The following is a 15,922-nucleotide window of genomic DNA, read 5'->3' as shown; positions in this document are numbered from 1 at the left end:
GGTACTGCAAAGGCGGGGATTCATCTAGGTAGGGAGAATAACTACAAAGGTATTGAAATAAAACAAAATGTATAATCAACTTTTAGAATAATCTAATTGAACTTCAAGATGTAGTGGCTATAAAAATCACTGAAATAGTCTTTTTTTTTCCTTTTATTTTTTGTTGTTGAAGAATCACAGAAACATAATAAAATAGGTAACGAGAAAGAATTAAAAAAAGCTTTAATAAGAGCTATGATAGCAAGAAAGAATGCTGCCTAAGAACTTAGATTTGACAATTAATGTAGTCATCTGAGTAGAAGTTGGAAAGAACACAGAAGTTACCATTGTAACAAGCCTTAGAAACTTCAGTACCGTTCTTACAGTTAGGAGTACCTGGGGAGTATCTGTATTGAAGATCGGCATATAATTGGTTAAATTCAACATCGGATTGATTGGCAACCTTTTGTAAGACGTAATCATTCCAGAAAGTAGCATTCAATGGAGAACTGAGTGGCCAGGTACTGTTTGGATCATAAAGATCTCTGGCAGAATATTCAAAGTTCCAGTTTGGTTCGGCACCACTGTTAGTGAAAGTTTCATTCAATTTGGTGTAGTAGTTATAAGAGTTCATGATGTTGAATGATTCATTTTCAACTTCGTAGTATCTCCAGGATGGGTTTAAGTATTGGATAGAAGTAACAGATTGTAAAACCCAAGCCATGTTAACAATATCAGCAGCAGCAGTATCACCACTGGTAGTGTTAGAAGAGTGAAGAATGTGGAATTGATCTTGATGGGTGTGACCGTAGAAAATGTTGGCAATAGTATATGGAGAGAATCTTTCAACAATTTGACCGAAGATTCTAGATTGTAATGGTAAGGCATCAGAATCACCATTTGGAATATGGGCCATAATCCAGACTCTTTGTCCAATTTCTTCACTAGCAACTAATTCATCAATTAAAAATTGCCATTGTCCAAATAAATCACCATTAGTTGAAAGATCAATATAAGACCATAAGTTCTTTTGGTAATAAGCATTGGAGTTTAAGGAAATAACCTTTAAACCTCTTGGGGTAACATATGAAAAACCAGAGTAATGTTCGTTAAGAGTACTAACATTAGTACCAGCTAACCAACCAAGTTGGTTCCATAAGTTATTCATTAAGACTTCATTCCAATTATAAGAATTGTTAGCGTCAAAGTGTAATGGAGCAAGTTGACCATAAGGGAAGGTATCATGGTTACCTAAAGTTGGGAAAACTGGGATATCTTTTAAGTAATGCTTCATAATATTGAAAGAAATGATTTCTTCATCTTTAGTCATTTGTGGGTCACAGTTTAAAAGATCGTGAGAGACCAAGTCACCAGTGAAAACAACAAATTCAAAATCTTTATCAGCGTGAGCTTGACTGACATACTTCATGGTATTGTTGAACAATAATTCAGGAATATCACAAAGATAACCACCAAATGAAGTGGCAGGGAGACTTTCGAAATTCCAACCACGGTGAGCTGGGAAATCATAGTATTCACCAGTGTGGTAATTATCATTTTCATCATAGTAAGCATCAGGATAAAATGAAATACCATAGTTTTTGTTGTTTGGATCAAGAGAGGTGTAGTAATCGGTAAAGTTATAATTTTTACCTGGTAAAGTACCAGCAACAGAGGTCTTCAAACAACATGGAGTTGAGGTACAGTTACTTTCAGTACCAACTTGATAATATTGTTGAAGATGGAAATCAGTAATATGAAGAACATTAAATCTTTCTGTGTTGTTTGTATAAGCAGGTTCAACGCTATATTCTGGTTTCTTAGCAGGATACCAGGTATTAACACCATATAATTCATTAACATCGGGAGTTTCAGGTAAGTCACAAGTACTACCCTTAAAGTAACAGTAATAAGTTAAATCCAAATCACTTGAGACATTAAAGTTTTTCAATAAGTGTAAGAAATCATTATCGTAGAAATTAACACTACCAACAGATGTAACACCAGAAGTACTACTAGTATTGAAATTTTCATAATTATCAGAATTAGTAGTAACGAAGAAATCAGTATTATCACATTTAGATTCAGTATTGTTGTTAGAAACCAAACAGTATTTATAAAGTAATAAACTAACTAAATGAGATTGGTCTGGATATTCATTAAGTAAAGTTTGACCATACTTAATTTTATTCTTACAAGCATTACATTTTGTACCATTAAAGCTGGTTAAGTTAGTAATATGATCATTAATGAAATCAGTCTCAACATCAGATAAATCATTATAAATAGAATCAATTGGATTGGTAGTGGCTCTCTTATTTAATTTAGTAAGTTGATTTAAACCAGGAACAGTGTGACCAGCAGCAAGGGTCACAACTGATGAAAGGGCTAAAACAATAGTGGAAAATTTCATGGCTGTGAATTTTTCAGGTTGCGACTTAAGCCCAATTCTGTAAGGGGAAATACCAGGTAAAGAAGGATTAATGAGATAAACTAGTAAAACAAAAAAAATTTAGAAATTACAAGGATATATATTTTTCAATAGAGAGAGGAATTGAGTATCATTTATACAATTGTAGCAGATATTGATGGTTTGATAGTTGATGAAGAATGAAAAATTAGACTCCTTTAGACAAAATTTTTCAACCCTCCTCGGGGAGACAAATTAGGCAACCATACCCTATTTCCCGGTGATTGTTAACGAAACTACAATAGAGGGCTTACAAACCCAATTCTTTATTAGGAGAGATGTTGCGTTTTTCGGTTAGTATTGTAATTGTATTATAATTGTTACTATGTTATACACGTGTAGGTATTTTGATAAATGGTAGTGAAAAATGTTAAGTCAGTTTAGTGTCAGAATAATGAGCCGCTGCGGAATTAGTCTGTCGCACCAAATAATAATATATTTTTGAGGGGTGCCGGTGCCGTTGTTGCAGGAGGAATTAATGCTAAAATTTTTCAGTAATTAAGTTTAGGACAGTAGGGTGGGATCGTAAGTTTCAATTATACGGAACTAGTACCGGAGCTTACCAACTAGGATACCAACTTTCCTAACCGGTAAATTGTTTGATTAAGTGAAAAAATAAATAAATAAATCAATTAATCTCAATAATTGATCTGATTATCCATTGATTGTCAAAGTTGGTCGGTTTGAGTTTCAGGGAAAATTCTCTTCTTTTAGTCTTTGTGTTCTGTAGGAATCACTTCTATTGTATAGCATCGATTAAAGATGTCAAGTTGACCTGCCTCTGCTAAGCCGGGAGCTTATGATAAATTTCTTGTTATATTGTTATATAGATCAAGAAAATTTATAGGCTTTCAATCTTGCCTAATGGCTTATTGTTGTAGTAGAGAAGTAGTTAGATTTTAACTCCTTTCCAATTACGGTTAGTTCGTTGCGATGAAGGTTCAGTATCGCAACCCACGATTTCGCCCTAAAATTACCCTTTTTCTCAAAATAGGAGTATGATGTAAATTCCCGATTGGTTAACAACGTTGTGATTGTGCATAATTTGACCAGATGCATATCATTATTATGTAAAATACCACACACAAGAAAATATCAGTAACCTACAACTCCTGTAAGATTAGGTCAAGTTTGAAGTGAAATTTTACGAAAACTATTAATTGTTTGATTACCTGATAATAACTATAATTAGAATGAATAATTTTGTTTAGTTTAAACTGATATATCTATTGAATAAAGTACTGTTTATATATATGTTACATTTATATGATATAAATATAAATATATATATATAATTTAATTTATTGGGGAAAACACGTGAAGAAACAGGTGACCACATATCAGGTGACCACACACTTCCCAAAAGAGTCACCCAAATGATGAAATATAAGTCCATGTAAAGGTAGTACGGCTCAGCTGATATAAAAGTCTACTAACTACCAAACTTTTCTTATAAATGAGTCAGTAGTCATGTCGGCTAATACTAACTCGACAACGACTACCCCGCAGTTAGATGCTGGCAGGGATAGAGTGGCAGTACTTCAGCATGAGAATCCTTCATTATCATCTCAAGGTATGTCATTATCGCGAACTCCTACTAATGGTTCAACTCCAGGAGCTCCTATTAAGAAACAACATCTGAAAGTTAAAATACATAGTCGATCGAATTCTCATATGAAATTATCCACATCTACGGGTCCAAATAAAGGAGCTCGACCTCACTTGAATCGTTCTAAATCAACTGATGTTTTAATTAGAACTAAACTGGGTACTGTTTTAAAAAGAAATAATCGTTCATTTACTAAACTTGCAGGTTTACAACCTCTTACTAAAACTGTATCTAATCCAACCATTCGTTCTAATAAATCTACTGGATCTTTAAAGAATATGGGAGGAGCATTATTAACATCCAATAATCAACATTTAGTAGGATTAAAAACAAGTGGGAAGAAAGAAAAAGCTATATTACGATTGAATGATGATGAATTAAATAATGAAGAATATGAAGATGTAGCAGAAGATGAAGCCATAGATCCTGTACCTGAGAAATTCAATTTACATTCTAATTCAAGTACATCCATTAATGATAGTGATAGTAATGTCGATCATAATTCTACTCAAATTCATCCTCCATCTGAAAATTTAACTGATAATTCAACCAATGATATCAATCTTATAGATCATGATCATAATAACAACAACAACAATAACAACAATAATAATAACAATAATAATAATAATAATAAGAATATGAATAATCATAATAATCATAATAATCATAATAATCATAATAATCTTCATGTTGTATCATCCAATCGAAGTTCAACTGAGAATTTAGTAAATTCCAATAATCTATATAGTGGATCATTATTATTATCTCAATCAACAGGATTGATTAAGAAATTAGATCCTAAGGGTTCAAACATGTTATTAAATCAAAAATTAAAGTCTGGAGATACTGTTATTACTCATAGTAAAATTGATTCATCAGTAGATTCTGAATCAATTAGTGGAATATCATTTAATGCTCATGGTCATGAAGATCATAATTTGGCATTACCAGTTACAACTGCAAACAATGTAGTACCTAGTAATTCTTATCAACCAAATCAAACTATTTTTAATAATTTACAAAGAACTACGAATCAATATCTTAACTCTAAAAAAGTCCATTCAGAAGGTAATAGATCTACTAGTAATTCTATTAATAATAATAATAATTTTTCAAATTTCTTGGCTAATAATCAATTATCAACTTCATCAAATGATTCTAATGCTCAAAATATAGAAACTAGAACTCAACAAAGATTATGGTTACAACGAGAAAATTCATTAATGGATGTTTCAAATATTGATCCATCTAAATTATCTAATTTTTCTAATTTATCATTAAGTAATCTTATGTTTGCTAATTATCAAAATCAATCAGCACCTCCTTTAACTCCAGGTATTACTGGAGGTCCAACTTTAACTCAAACTACTAGTACAACTGCATTAACAACTCCACCAATAAATTCTAATGGAGATAGTACTACCAATATTAATGGATTATTAATGATGGTTCAAAATAGTACTTATCAAACATCTATTCAATCTAGAACTGAATTCGAAAGATTAAATAGAGAATATTTAAATGTTAGAAGACATTTGAATCCCGTCGGTGAATGTTTAAGTAGATTAGAGACATTATTGCAGAGTAAGAAAGATTTAAAAATAGTTAAAACAAGACAAAATAATTCTTCACCACTGACTATATCAGTGCATCAGAAATCTACTAATTCATTCAAGGAGTTTGCACCTTCCTATCAGGAAAAGGAAAATGAAACCAACGTTAAGTTGAATAAATTATGGCAAGAGGCTATATTAACTACTCTGTCGAATGGTAGTCATAGGCTGGGGTCAGGACAGGGTGTCAATCAGTTACAAAGACCGTCTAGTGGTAGAATGAATAGTTTGAATCAGACACAGAATCCACAACCGACAACCCGAGCTGTGAAATTGGCAGCTGCCCAGGCACAAGCTCAGGCCCATGCTCAAGCACAGGCACAAGCTCAGGCCCATGCTCAAGCACAGGCACAAGCACAAGCACAGGCACAAGCACAAGCACAGGCACAAGCACAAGCCCAAGCACAAGCACAGGCACAGGCACAAGCACAGGCACAGGCACAAGCACAAGCCCAAGCACAAACCACTACACGCACATAGCTACATAGCAGACGTATATAGACATAGTTCAGCAAACGTCATTGAACAAAACTCGTAATTAAAGATATCTATTGAATATTTACATGAAACGAATATATATTATACAGTATGGGACAAGACATTCATAGCATATTCAACCTTGTCTTTGCTTATGCTTACCGTTAGATTTACAGTACACATATACTCTTCCCTTTCTTCTGACCATATAACAATCTTTACAAAACTTTTTCACAGAAGTTCTAACTTTGAAACCTCTAGCTTGAGTTAACATACCTGGCATGGACATGATAGATACTGGTTTGAAGAGTGTAGCCATGGACATTCCCCATACGGGTCTGGCAAACACTTGTCTCTTTAATATGGATAAGCCTGGAAGCATGGTAATTCTATAGTAGTACAGTGACAGTGACAGTGACAGTGAATTTATAGTAACAGTAACAGAGTATTACAGTACAGTACAGAAATAGGTTCTAACAGTGACAGTAACTAACAGTGACAGTAACTAACAGTGACAGTAACTAACAGTAACAGTAAAGTGATAGTGCACTACAGTGGGCAGTGAAAAATTTAATGCTGACATAAGCAGCGCGCAGTCCTCGATTCGACAACTCACCCAAAACATTAAATCTACACGTACTCAGCACTAGTGCCAACTAATAGTACAGTAAAGTATAGTTAATATTATTAATTATTAAGTAATCCACTTACTTAATTGAGTAATCAATAAGTTAACAACTATCATGTCAACTCAGACATATAAAAAGCAAGATGCTTATGCCAGTACTTCGGGACTTCCCGATAAAATGGCCATTTTTCAAGAATGTCTTCAACAATTTAATGCATCACCAGTTAATGCAAAGAAGTGTCGACAATTATTAGCTAAATTATTAAGATTAATTTATTATGGAGAATCCTTCCCATCTCAAGAATCTACAACGCTTTTCTTTTCAATTTCTAAATTATTTCAACATAAAGATCTGTCATTAAGACAATTAGTTTATTTAACTATTAAAGAATTATCTTCAACTTCTGATGATATTTTAATGGTAACTTCATCAATTATGAGAGATATTCAAGGAGGTGATATTATTTATAAACCTAATGCTATTAGAACCTTATCTAAAGTATTAGATTCAACTACAGTTAATGCAGCTGAAAGATTATTTAAAAATGCTATTGTTGATAAAAATCCAGTAATCTCTTCTGCTGCATTAATTTCATCTTATAATTTATTACCAAATGCAAAAGATGTTGTAAAAAGATTTACTAATGAAACTTTAGAAAGTATTCAATCTCATAAACAATTTCCAAGTAATCAATTTCAATTACATGAATTTTATGGAAGTTCAACTTCAAAATTACCTACAACATCTTATATGTATCAATATCATGCATTAGGTTTATTATATCATTTAAGAAATCATGATAAAATGGCTCTTATGAAATTAATTACTACATTATCTGAAGGTTCAGCTTTAAAGAATTCTTTATCAATTATTCAATTAATTAGATATATTAATAAAATTTTATTAGATGATGAATCATTAATTATTCATTTATATCCAATTTTAGCTGGATTTTTAAAACATAAATCAGATATGGTTGAATTAGAAGCCAGTAAAACTTTAGTTAGTTTACAACATTTAATTAAAGATGATCAATTTATGTCAATTATTACAACTTTACAAAAATTATTAGGAGTTCCAAGAACGGCTACAAGATTTGCAGCTATTAGATTAATTAATAAAATTTCAACTAAACATCCAGAAAAAATTATTGTTGTAACTGCTGAATTAGAAGAATTAATTAATGATGCTAATAGATCTATTTCAACTTTAGCTATTACAACTTTATTAAAAACCATGGGAGCTGGTACCATTGATAGTGGATCTGTTGGTGGAGAAAGTGTTGATAGATTAATTTCTAAAATGACTTCATTAATGGATGAAATTACTGAAGATTTTAAAATTGTTATTATTGAAGCCATTGAAAATTTAGCCCTTAAATTCCCTGCTAAACATAAAAAATTAGTATCATTTTTAACTGATCTTCTTAGAGATGATGGAACTTTACCATTAAAAACAAGTATTGTTGATGCATTATTTGATTTAATTAAATTTTTACCTGATGCTGGTGCAAAACAATTAATTTTAATGAATTTATGTGAATTTATTGAAGATTGTGAATTTACTGAATTATCAGTTCGTATTTTACATTTATTAGGTGAAGAAGGTCCTCATACTTCTAATCCATCTTATTATATTAGACATATATATAATAGATTAGTATTAGAAAATTCCATTGTTAGATCATCAGCCGTGATTTCATTAGCAAAATTTGCTGCTATTTGTGGAGGAGAAATATCAAAAAATATTCAAATTTTATTAAGTAGATGTTTAAATGATATTGATGATGAAGTTAGAGATAGAGCAGCTTTATCATTAAAATTTATTGGAGGAAATCATAAAAATTTAATTGTTAATGAATCAAAATATGATTTAAGTGCTTTAGAAAATAAATTAACTCATTATTTAAATGATGAAAGTAATTTTATTAATAAATTTGATATTAGTGAAATTCCAATTATAAGTAATGAAGAATTAAAATCTATTGAATATAATAGAAAGATTAATAGATTAGATTCTTCAACCACTGATTCAGCCGATATAACTGAAACAATTGATAAGAGTAAAGATAATGATAAATCTATTGGAGATAGTGTTTCAAATGATTTATTAAAACAACAAGAATATGCTCAAGAATTATCAACAATTCCCGAATTTTCTAATTATGGTAAATTATCAAAATCAACTATTACTCCAATTTATTTAACTGAAAAGGAAAATGAATTTGTAGTTACTGTGGTTAAACATTTCTTTATTGAATCAAAAAAATTGGTATTACAATATAATATAACTAATACTTTACCTAGATCAGTATTACAAGATATTTCAGTTATTGCTCAACCTGATAATGAATTATATGAAGAAGATTTTATAATTCCAATTAATGAATTAAAACCTGATCAAAATGGTATAGTATATGTTTCATTTAGTACTCCAACTATTGAAGATGGAGATATTCTTGTGGCATTTGGTAATACCGTAGCTTATACTAATAAAGATATTATTGATGAAGATGGTAATGTTGATCCTCGTGATGATGGATGGTCTGATGAATATCAAATTGATGATTTAGAAGTTAGTGCCGGAGATTTTGTAACTCCATTATATAATTCTAATTTTACTGCATTATTTGATCAATTAGATAATTATGAAACTTCTGTTGTTACAATATCAGGAACTGATACTTTAGAAAATGCCGTAACAAAATTAAGAAATTCATTAAATTTATTACCATTAGATGGATCAGATTATGTTCCAAGTGATTCGACATCTCATATATTAAAATTACTTGGTAAAGATGTTTGGGGTGGTAAAGTTGTAGTACTGGCTCGTTTAGCAGTAACTGGTGGTAAAGTTGTTGCCAAACTTGAAGCAAAGTCTGAGACTGAAACTTTTAGTAGTATTATAACTGGAGGTGCCTACTAATTATTAAGTATTAAGTATTAACTATAAGTTGTTTATAAGTTGTTTATATGTTTTCTTTCTTTCTTTCTTTAATAAAAGCCATTTATATTTATATTAACTATGCATGCATTATATATATTATATATATTATTATTGTTATTATTATTATACAGAGAATTGAACGTCATACTTTAGTAACTTGTTTGCTTTTCATCTGTTTAAGAAGAAACCCCCCTGAAAAATAAAATACTAAAAATGCAGCAAATACTATAAACACAAATATCCATGCTGCCGCTAAATTATTAGCTTTTGAAACAGTTGGACAAGCATGATGAGATCGAATTTCAAAATAATAACTACAATCATTTGATGATCCAACATAAGATATTGAAGCTTTGGCCATCATTTCTCGATCACATGTAAATGTTAATATGGTAGATTTTCTTAATCGTTCACCAGTTTCAGTATCCATTAATTTATTACAATAAGCACCATTTTCATAAGTTAAAGTTAATTTCTTACCTCTAAATTTTGGAGTCGTTGAAAATTCTCCCATCGATACAAATTTATTAGTTTCATGATCTATATAATAAGCTCCAATTTTAGTTGCATTTACATTATCTTGAATTTCATTAGGATCATTTCTAGCTTTCTTAAATGGATTTGAACATACTCCAATAGTATAATTTTTCCCACTATCAAATCCTTTTGCATTCCAAGGTAATGCTTTACCTTCATTAGAAAATGCTGATAAACTTCTTAAATCTATGAATCCTTTATTAAGTGGATTAATTACTGTACAAGGATCTAAATCCAATTCTTCTTTAGATTTCTCCTTCTCCTTCTCCTTCTCTTTATCTTCATTGTTTTCTTCATGACTACCTTTAGATTTAAAATTATTTATATTTTTAACATCTGCAGGTTTTAGTACTTTATTATCTTTATTATTGTTATTATTGTTATTATTGTTAGTAGATCCTAATGATAAATGACTAAATGTATCTATAATATGACTCCCTGTTTGATACAACGCATCTTTTTCCTGCTTAGGTTCAATAAGTATGAGTAACACTATTACCACTAGTAAAACCAACGGTAATATCACTCTTCGATGTATTTTAATCATTATAAGTCTTCGTTAAAAGTGTAACTATTAACGGTAGTGAATTACTAACTGTCAATAATAAACTTTATCGGTTATCCCACTTTGTTCCTTATCCCATCACTGTCGGTTTAACTTTGGCATTTTGATTTTTTCTACTTCCGGGTGCGGGCTCAAATCGCGCGCGCTTGACATCCGTGCCGCTGCGCTTTATTCTAGGTCTTTTTTTTTTCTCTTCTTTTAATACCGACTACTAGTTGCTGAAAGAGGAAAGACCTACAGCAGTCATAGTTAAAGGTAGTAGCCCGGGAGTTGGAGTGGGTAAGTTTAATAATATCTTAAGAATATCATATTATATACATTATAAATATATAAATACAAACATACAATGGATAATTGGATAAGTTCCGGATTGACTACTCAGGCAGCGTTGCCGGGAGTCCTTGATGGATTACCTAAAATAGTCAGTTATTCTGATCCATTATTAAGTCAGATTATAGCTGCTAAGAAAGGTCTACAATTTACATTAGAATCAACATTACCGCATGATGAAGAGAATGAAGAAACTGTCTCTTCTAATTTTACTGATAAATCGTTAATTGAGTTGTTGATTGCGGCTTGTGATGGAGATCAAGTAACTCTTGAATCTATCTTAAGAACCAATCCACATTTGGTTAATCAATTATATCCTAATGAAACCAAGGGAATTAGTCCATTAATATATGCCATTTGTTTCAATAATTATGGAGTGGCAGATTCTTTATTATCTCATCATAATGCTGATCCTGATTTATATGATACCCTATTAAATTATACTCCATTAATGTGGGCTGTATATTTAAATCAATTAAATATGGTTAAATTATTATTAAATTATCAAGCTGATCCTTATTTAGATCCTAAAGGTACAGGAAAGGATGCAATTTCACTTGTTAATCCTGAAAATATTCAAATGTATGAATACTTTTCAATGCATAATTTATTAAATAAGGGCAAAGATGATAATGATAATGATAATAATGGACATAATTCATTTTATAATTCTACTTCATTTGGTGGTGAAGAAGAAAATGAAGTTGATGATTTAACTACCAAACTTAAAATGCAAAGAATTGGAGTTTATACTGAAGATAATATCGAAGAACAAAATACTAATGATGAAGATGATGAATATACTTTATCTAAAGATGCAATTATTCCATTATTAGATGAGTTTGATTATGAAAAATTATTACCTGAACAATTTTTAAAATTTACTGATAGTGATATTCCTTCATTACTTGATTATATATTTAATTTAAGAAGTTCTAAAATTCAATTTCAACATGATACAAAAATTCCTGCTGCTATATTATTTCAATTAATTCGATATTCTCATAATAAAGTTGATAGTATTGAATTAACTGAATTTTTATTTGAATGTTTTACTGCAAGATTAAGATCAGTAACTAATACAAAATCAGGAGCATTTAATATGGCACTTCAAGATTCAACCAATAATAATAATGGTAGTAGTAATTCATCTTCTTCAACTACTGCAACAGCAGTAGCAGGAGGTGCAGGAGATATTGTTTTATTAAGTTATTGGTTATCAGTTCTTCAATTTTTACATTTTTATTTTGCCAAGAGTGAAATATATAAAAGTTTCCCTAAATTTTTACAAGAAATTATAAATCTTGTACAATCTTTAATAGCTACTTTATCATTTTCAATTAATTCAAGATTAAATCTTTTAGTAGATGATTGTTTACTTAATTTTACAAATCTTGTTGATGTTTCAAATGTATTATATGCTAAAGATTGGAATTTATTTAAATCATCTAAGAAACATCCTAATACTTATGATGATATTTTTAATATGTTATATCCACCATCTCAAAATGAATTAATGAAACCTTCTCCAATTAGATATGTTCAAGTTCTTGGAGCTTTAGATTATGTATTAAAAGTACATAATGTAGCCAATTTATTTAAAGTTCAAGCCTTTTCTCAAGTATTTTATTATACTAATAGTACCATATTTAATCGAATAATAAGTCAATCTAAATATTGTACTAGATCCAAAGCTATTCAAATTCGTCTTAATATATCTGCAATTGAAGATTGGTTAAGATCTCATGATCTTCAAATCAAACGTCCTGAATTTTCAGGAAGTTTAAAGAAATTACTTAATGATTCATCAATTCAATTAGTTAATTTGGCTTTAGAAGATGAAGATGAAGATGAAGAGCAATCTAAAAAGAATCCTCATCATTTAGATTTCTTATATAATTCATTATATAATATTGGGAAGAAACAATTACAACCAACTATAGAATTATTACAATTCTTACAATGTTTATCACTGTTATCTGATGAAGAAAGTTTAATAACTACCATTAATCAATTTGATTCTTTAAATTATTATCAATTATATAAAATCATTCACAAATTATATAAATATGAAGTGGATGAACCTAAATTATCTAAGAAATTAGTTAATTTAATTAAGAGTTTAATGAATGAACAAGGAGAAAATCAAATATCTAGAAGTCATTTACATTATATGACTCAAAGTACTTTCCTTTCTAAAGAAGTCTATATATATTTAAACCCCAATTTTATATTTGGGGTTGCAATACCTTCTTTAACCGAATTAATTAATACTTTTGGAGCAGGAATTGGAGGGGTTAAAGTCTTGAGAGCTAAGAAATATCAACCAACCTTACCAGTTGCTATCTTGGATGATATTGAAGAAATCTTTCAGTCTAATAAAGATAGTAATTTCAATGATACTTATGATTACGATAAAGATGGTGATGGTGAAGATGGTAATGGTAATGGTAATGGTAATGGCGAAGAGGAGGATGACTATGATGAAGTTCATCATCATCATAAGTCTGACTTTAAAGGTGATGAATTGTTTAAACAAGTTCAACTCCCTAACTCTTTAATTCATAAAGAATGGAATTCGGGAGAGGATAATGCTGAGAATTTTGAAGAGAATCCCTGGTGATAACAGTCAAGTAAATAGTTAAGTACACAACCCACTAAAAGAATACTTTTATATTATTATATATATTAAATACAGATAGAAACTATATACATGATAGGGAATTTTGGGCATTGTACTAATGCTGTTCACAACTGAGTTATGAAATTATTATTCTTAATCTTGTCACGGTTAGATCTTCCCCATTCTCTTCTTTTCCAATTCAAAAGATCTGCTTGCTTTAACTTAGCATCAAGTTTTTCATTGTCCAACATTTCCCATAACCATTCAGGATATTCAGAATCTTCTAAAGCTACTGGTTCATCACCATTCTTTCTAACCTTTAAGTTTAGTACTGTTCCTGCTGCACAGGATGATTTGACTACTTGATTCTTCAAAATAGCCGATGACGTTATAGACCTGGCCCACGACCTGGTTATCTGCACACTTCTTAATTTGAACATATTTGTAGTTGTAGTTCTATGTACTTCCAATGTGCCCTTAACAATTTACTGACTAGTGAAAAATTGATGGTGTAAAAAAGTTGAGAGGAGAGGAGAATGTCGTGGATGTATAGTATGTATAGTATGTCGTGGAGGTTCCAAATCGAAGCTTTGGCGCGACATCCTCCCCGAAAAAAAATTTCAAGCTAATTGATGAAGCACTTCGAAGGAAAAGGAATCAGTCAAGCACTTACACTATAAGTAGTAAATTGTACTGAAAATGCCACCAAAGAAGAAGGGAGCTCAAGAAAAGCCTATTTTATTAGGTAGACCAGGTAATAACTTAAAATCTGGTATTGTTGGTTTAGCCAATGTTGGTAAATCAACATTTTTCCAAGCCATTACTAGATGTCCATTAGGTAATCCAGCTAATTATCCATTCGCAACCATTGAACCAGAAGAAGCAAGAGTTATTGTTCCATCTCCAAGATTTGATAAATTATGTGAATTATATAAACCTAAAAGTGAAGTTCCAGCTTATATGACTATTTATGATATTGCTGGTTTAACTAAAGGTGCTCATAAGGGTGAAGGTTTAGGTAATAATTTCTTAGCAAACATTAGAGCTGTTGATGCAATTTTTCAAGTTGTTCGTTCTTTTGATGATGCTGATATTATTCATATTAATGATGAAGTTAATCCAGTTGCTGATTTAGATATTATTCATGAAGAATTAAGATTAAAAGATATCGAATTCGCTGAAAAATATTTAGAAGGTATTGAAAAAATCACTAGAAGAGGTGGTCAATCTTTAGAAGTTAAACAAAAGAAGGAAGAAGCTGAATTAGTTAAAAAAATCATTCAATTATTAAAAGATGGTCATAGAATTGCCAATCAAACTTGGACTATGAAAGAAGTCGATGCTATTAATCAAATGTTCCTTTTAACTGCCAAGCCATGTATTTATTTAATTAACTTGAGTGAAAGAGATTACGTCAGAAAGAAGAATAAGCATTTATTAAAGATCAAAGAATGGGTTGATAAATATTCTCCAGGAGATTTAATCGTCCCAATCAGTGTTTCTTTAGAAGAAAAATTAGCTGGTATGGAAACTGATGAAGAAAGAGAAGCTTATTGTAAAGAAATTGGTGCTCAATCTGCTTTACCAAAGATTATTCTTGCCATGAGACAAAAATTAGATTTAATTTCTTTCTTTACTGGTGGTCCAGATGAAGTTAGAGAATGGACCATTAGAAGATGGTTTACTGCCCCACAAGCTGCTGGTACTATTCATACTGATTTGGAAAGAACTTTCATTTTAGCTCAAGTTATTAAGTATGAAGATTTAATTGAACTTGGTGATGAAAACAGTGTCAGATCTGCTGGTAAGTTATTGCAAAAGGGTAAAGATTATTTTGTTGAAGATGGTGATGTTATTTATGTTAAAGCTGCTGAAGGTAAGGCTCGTTAAGAATATTTATGTACATAATCACAATATAAGCAATTCCCATATATATATATACATATAGTAAATCTATGTAATTAGGTTTTGACCGTGAAATACCGAGTAGGTCGGGAAAAGTTCCCGCTGATGGGCCGAAATTCTGTCGCGTCCAGCCTCAGTAAATCATCTCTCCAGACTAGGCTCAATTATAGTACAGTCGTAAATGATGAGCTACATCTTCCTGCAATGTGGCCGATCTCTTAATTGCAGGTTCTATG

The 15,922-nt window shown here is 30.6% G+C and overlaps 8 protein-coding genes across 8 annotated transcripts; 4 read left to right on the top strand and 4 right to left on the bottom strand. All coding sequences in view use genetic code 12, as the record gives it.

The window, feature by feature from the left end:
- Positions 1–96: 96 nt before the first annotated feature.
- RJT21DRAFT_136219 (uncharacterized protein) lies at positions 97–2,392 on the bottom strand (the record flags this gene model as incomplete). Its single annotated transcript, XM_064883261.1, has 1 exon — positions 97–2,392. The coding sequence occupies one exon, from the start codon at positions 2,390–2,392 to the stop codon at positions 266–268; it is 2,127 nt and encodes a 708-aa protein (XP_064736906.1). The 3' UTR covers positions 97–265.
- A 1,430-nt stretch (positions 2,393–3,822) lies between these two features.
- On the top strand, positions 3,823–6,221 carry TCO89 (Tco89p). Its single transcript, XM_064884892.1, has 2 exons — positions 3,823–5,992; positions 6,059–6,221. The coding sequence occupies exons 1-2, from the start codon at positions 3,920–3,922 to the stop codon at positions 6,152–6,154; spliced, it is 2,169 nt and encodes a 722-aa protein (XP_064736905.1). The 5' UTR covers positions 3,823–3,919; the 3' UTR covers positions 6,155–6,221.
- On the bottom strand, positions 6,047–6,657 carry RJT21DRAFT_122468 (mitochondrial 54S ribosomal protein bL36m). Its single transcript, XM_064882417.1, has one exon. The coding sequence runs from the start codon at positions 6,531–6,533 to the stop codon at positions 6,288–6,290; it is 246 nt and encodes an 81-aa protein (XP_064736904.1). The 5' UTR covers positions 6,534–6,657; the 3' UTR covers positions 6,047–6,287.
- A 139-nt stretch (positions 6,658–6,796) lies between these two features.
- SEC21 (coatomer subunit gamma) lies at positions 6,797–9,802 on the top strand. Its single transcript, XM_064882416.1, has one exon. The coding sequence runs from the start codon at positions 6,895–6,897 to the stop codon at positions 9,703–9,705; it is 2,811 nt and encodes a 936-aa protein (XP_064736903.1). The 5' UTR covers positions 6,797–6,894; the 3' UTR covers positions 9,706–9,802.
- Positions 9,803–9,854: 52 nt separating this feature from the next.
- On the bottom strand, positions 9,855–10,596 carry RJT21DRAFT_122466 (uncharacterized protein). The gene has a single exon (XM_064882415.1). The coding sequence runs from the start codon at positions 10,238–10,240 to the stop codon at positions 9,869–9,871; it is 372 nt and encodes a 123-aa protein (XP_064736902.1). The 5' UTR covers positions 10,241–10,596; the 3' UTR covers positions 9,855–9,868.
- A 459-nt stretch (positions 10,597–11,055) lies between these two features.
- On the top strand, positions 11,056–13,844 carry RJT21DRAFT_51422 (uncharacterized protein). The gene has a single exon (XM_064884891.1). It carries the CDS (start codon positions 11,175–11,177, stop codon positions 13,779–13,781), a length of 2,607 nt encoding a protein of 868 aa, XP_064736901.1. The 5' UTR covers positions 11,056–11,174; the 3' UTR covers positions 13,782–13,844.
- On the bottom strand, positions 13,598–14,431 carry MRPL37 (mitochondrial 54S ribosomal protein mL54). Its single transcript, XM_064882414.1, has one exon. It carries the CDS (start codon positions 14,219–14,221, stop codon positions 13,907–13,909), a length of 315 nt encoding a protein of 104 aa, XP_064736900.1. The 5' UTR covers positions 14,222–14,431; the 3' UTR covers positions 13,598–13,906.
- YBN5 (Obg-like ATPase) lies at positions 14,432–15,754 on the top strand. The gene has a single exon (XM_064882413.1). The coding sequence runs from the start codon at positions 14,481–14,483 to the stop codon at positions 15,669–15,671; it is 1,191 nt and encodes a 396-aa protein (XP_064736899.1). The 5' UTR covers positions 14,432–14,480; the 3' UTR covers positions 15,672–15,754.
- The last annotated feature ends 168 nt before the right edge of the window (positions 15,755–15,922 follow it).

Source organism: Scheffersomyces amazonensis, assembly GCF_036850825.1.
Source record: "Scheffersomyces amazonensis strain UFMG-HMD-26.3 chromosome Unknown RJT21scaffold_6, whole genome shotgun sequence".
NCBI classification, from domain to species: Eukaryota; Fungi; Ascomycota; class Pichiomycetes; order Serinales; family Debaryomycetaceae; genus Scheffersomyces; species Scheffersomyces amazonensis.
This window is presented reverse-complemented; position numbering and strand designations above follow the sequence as displayed.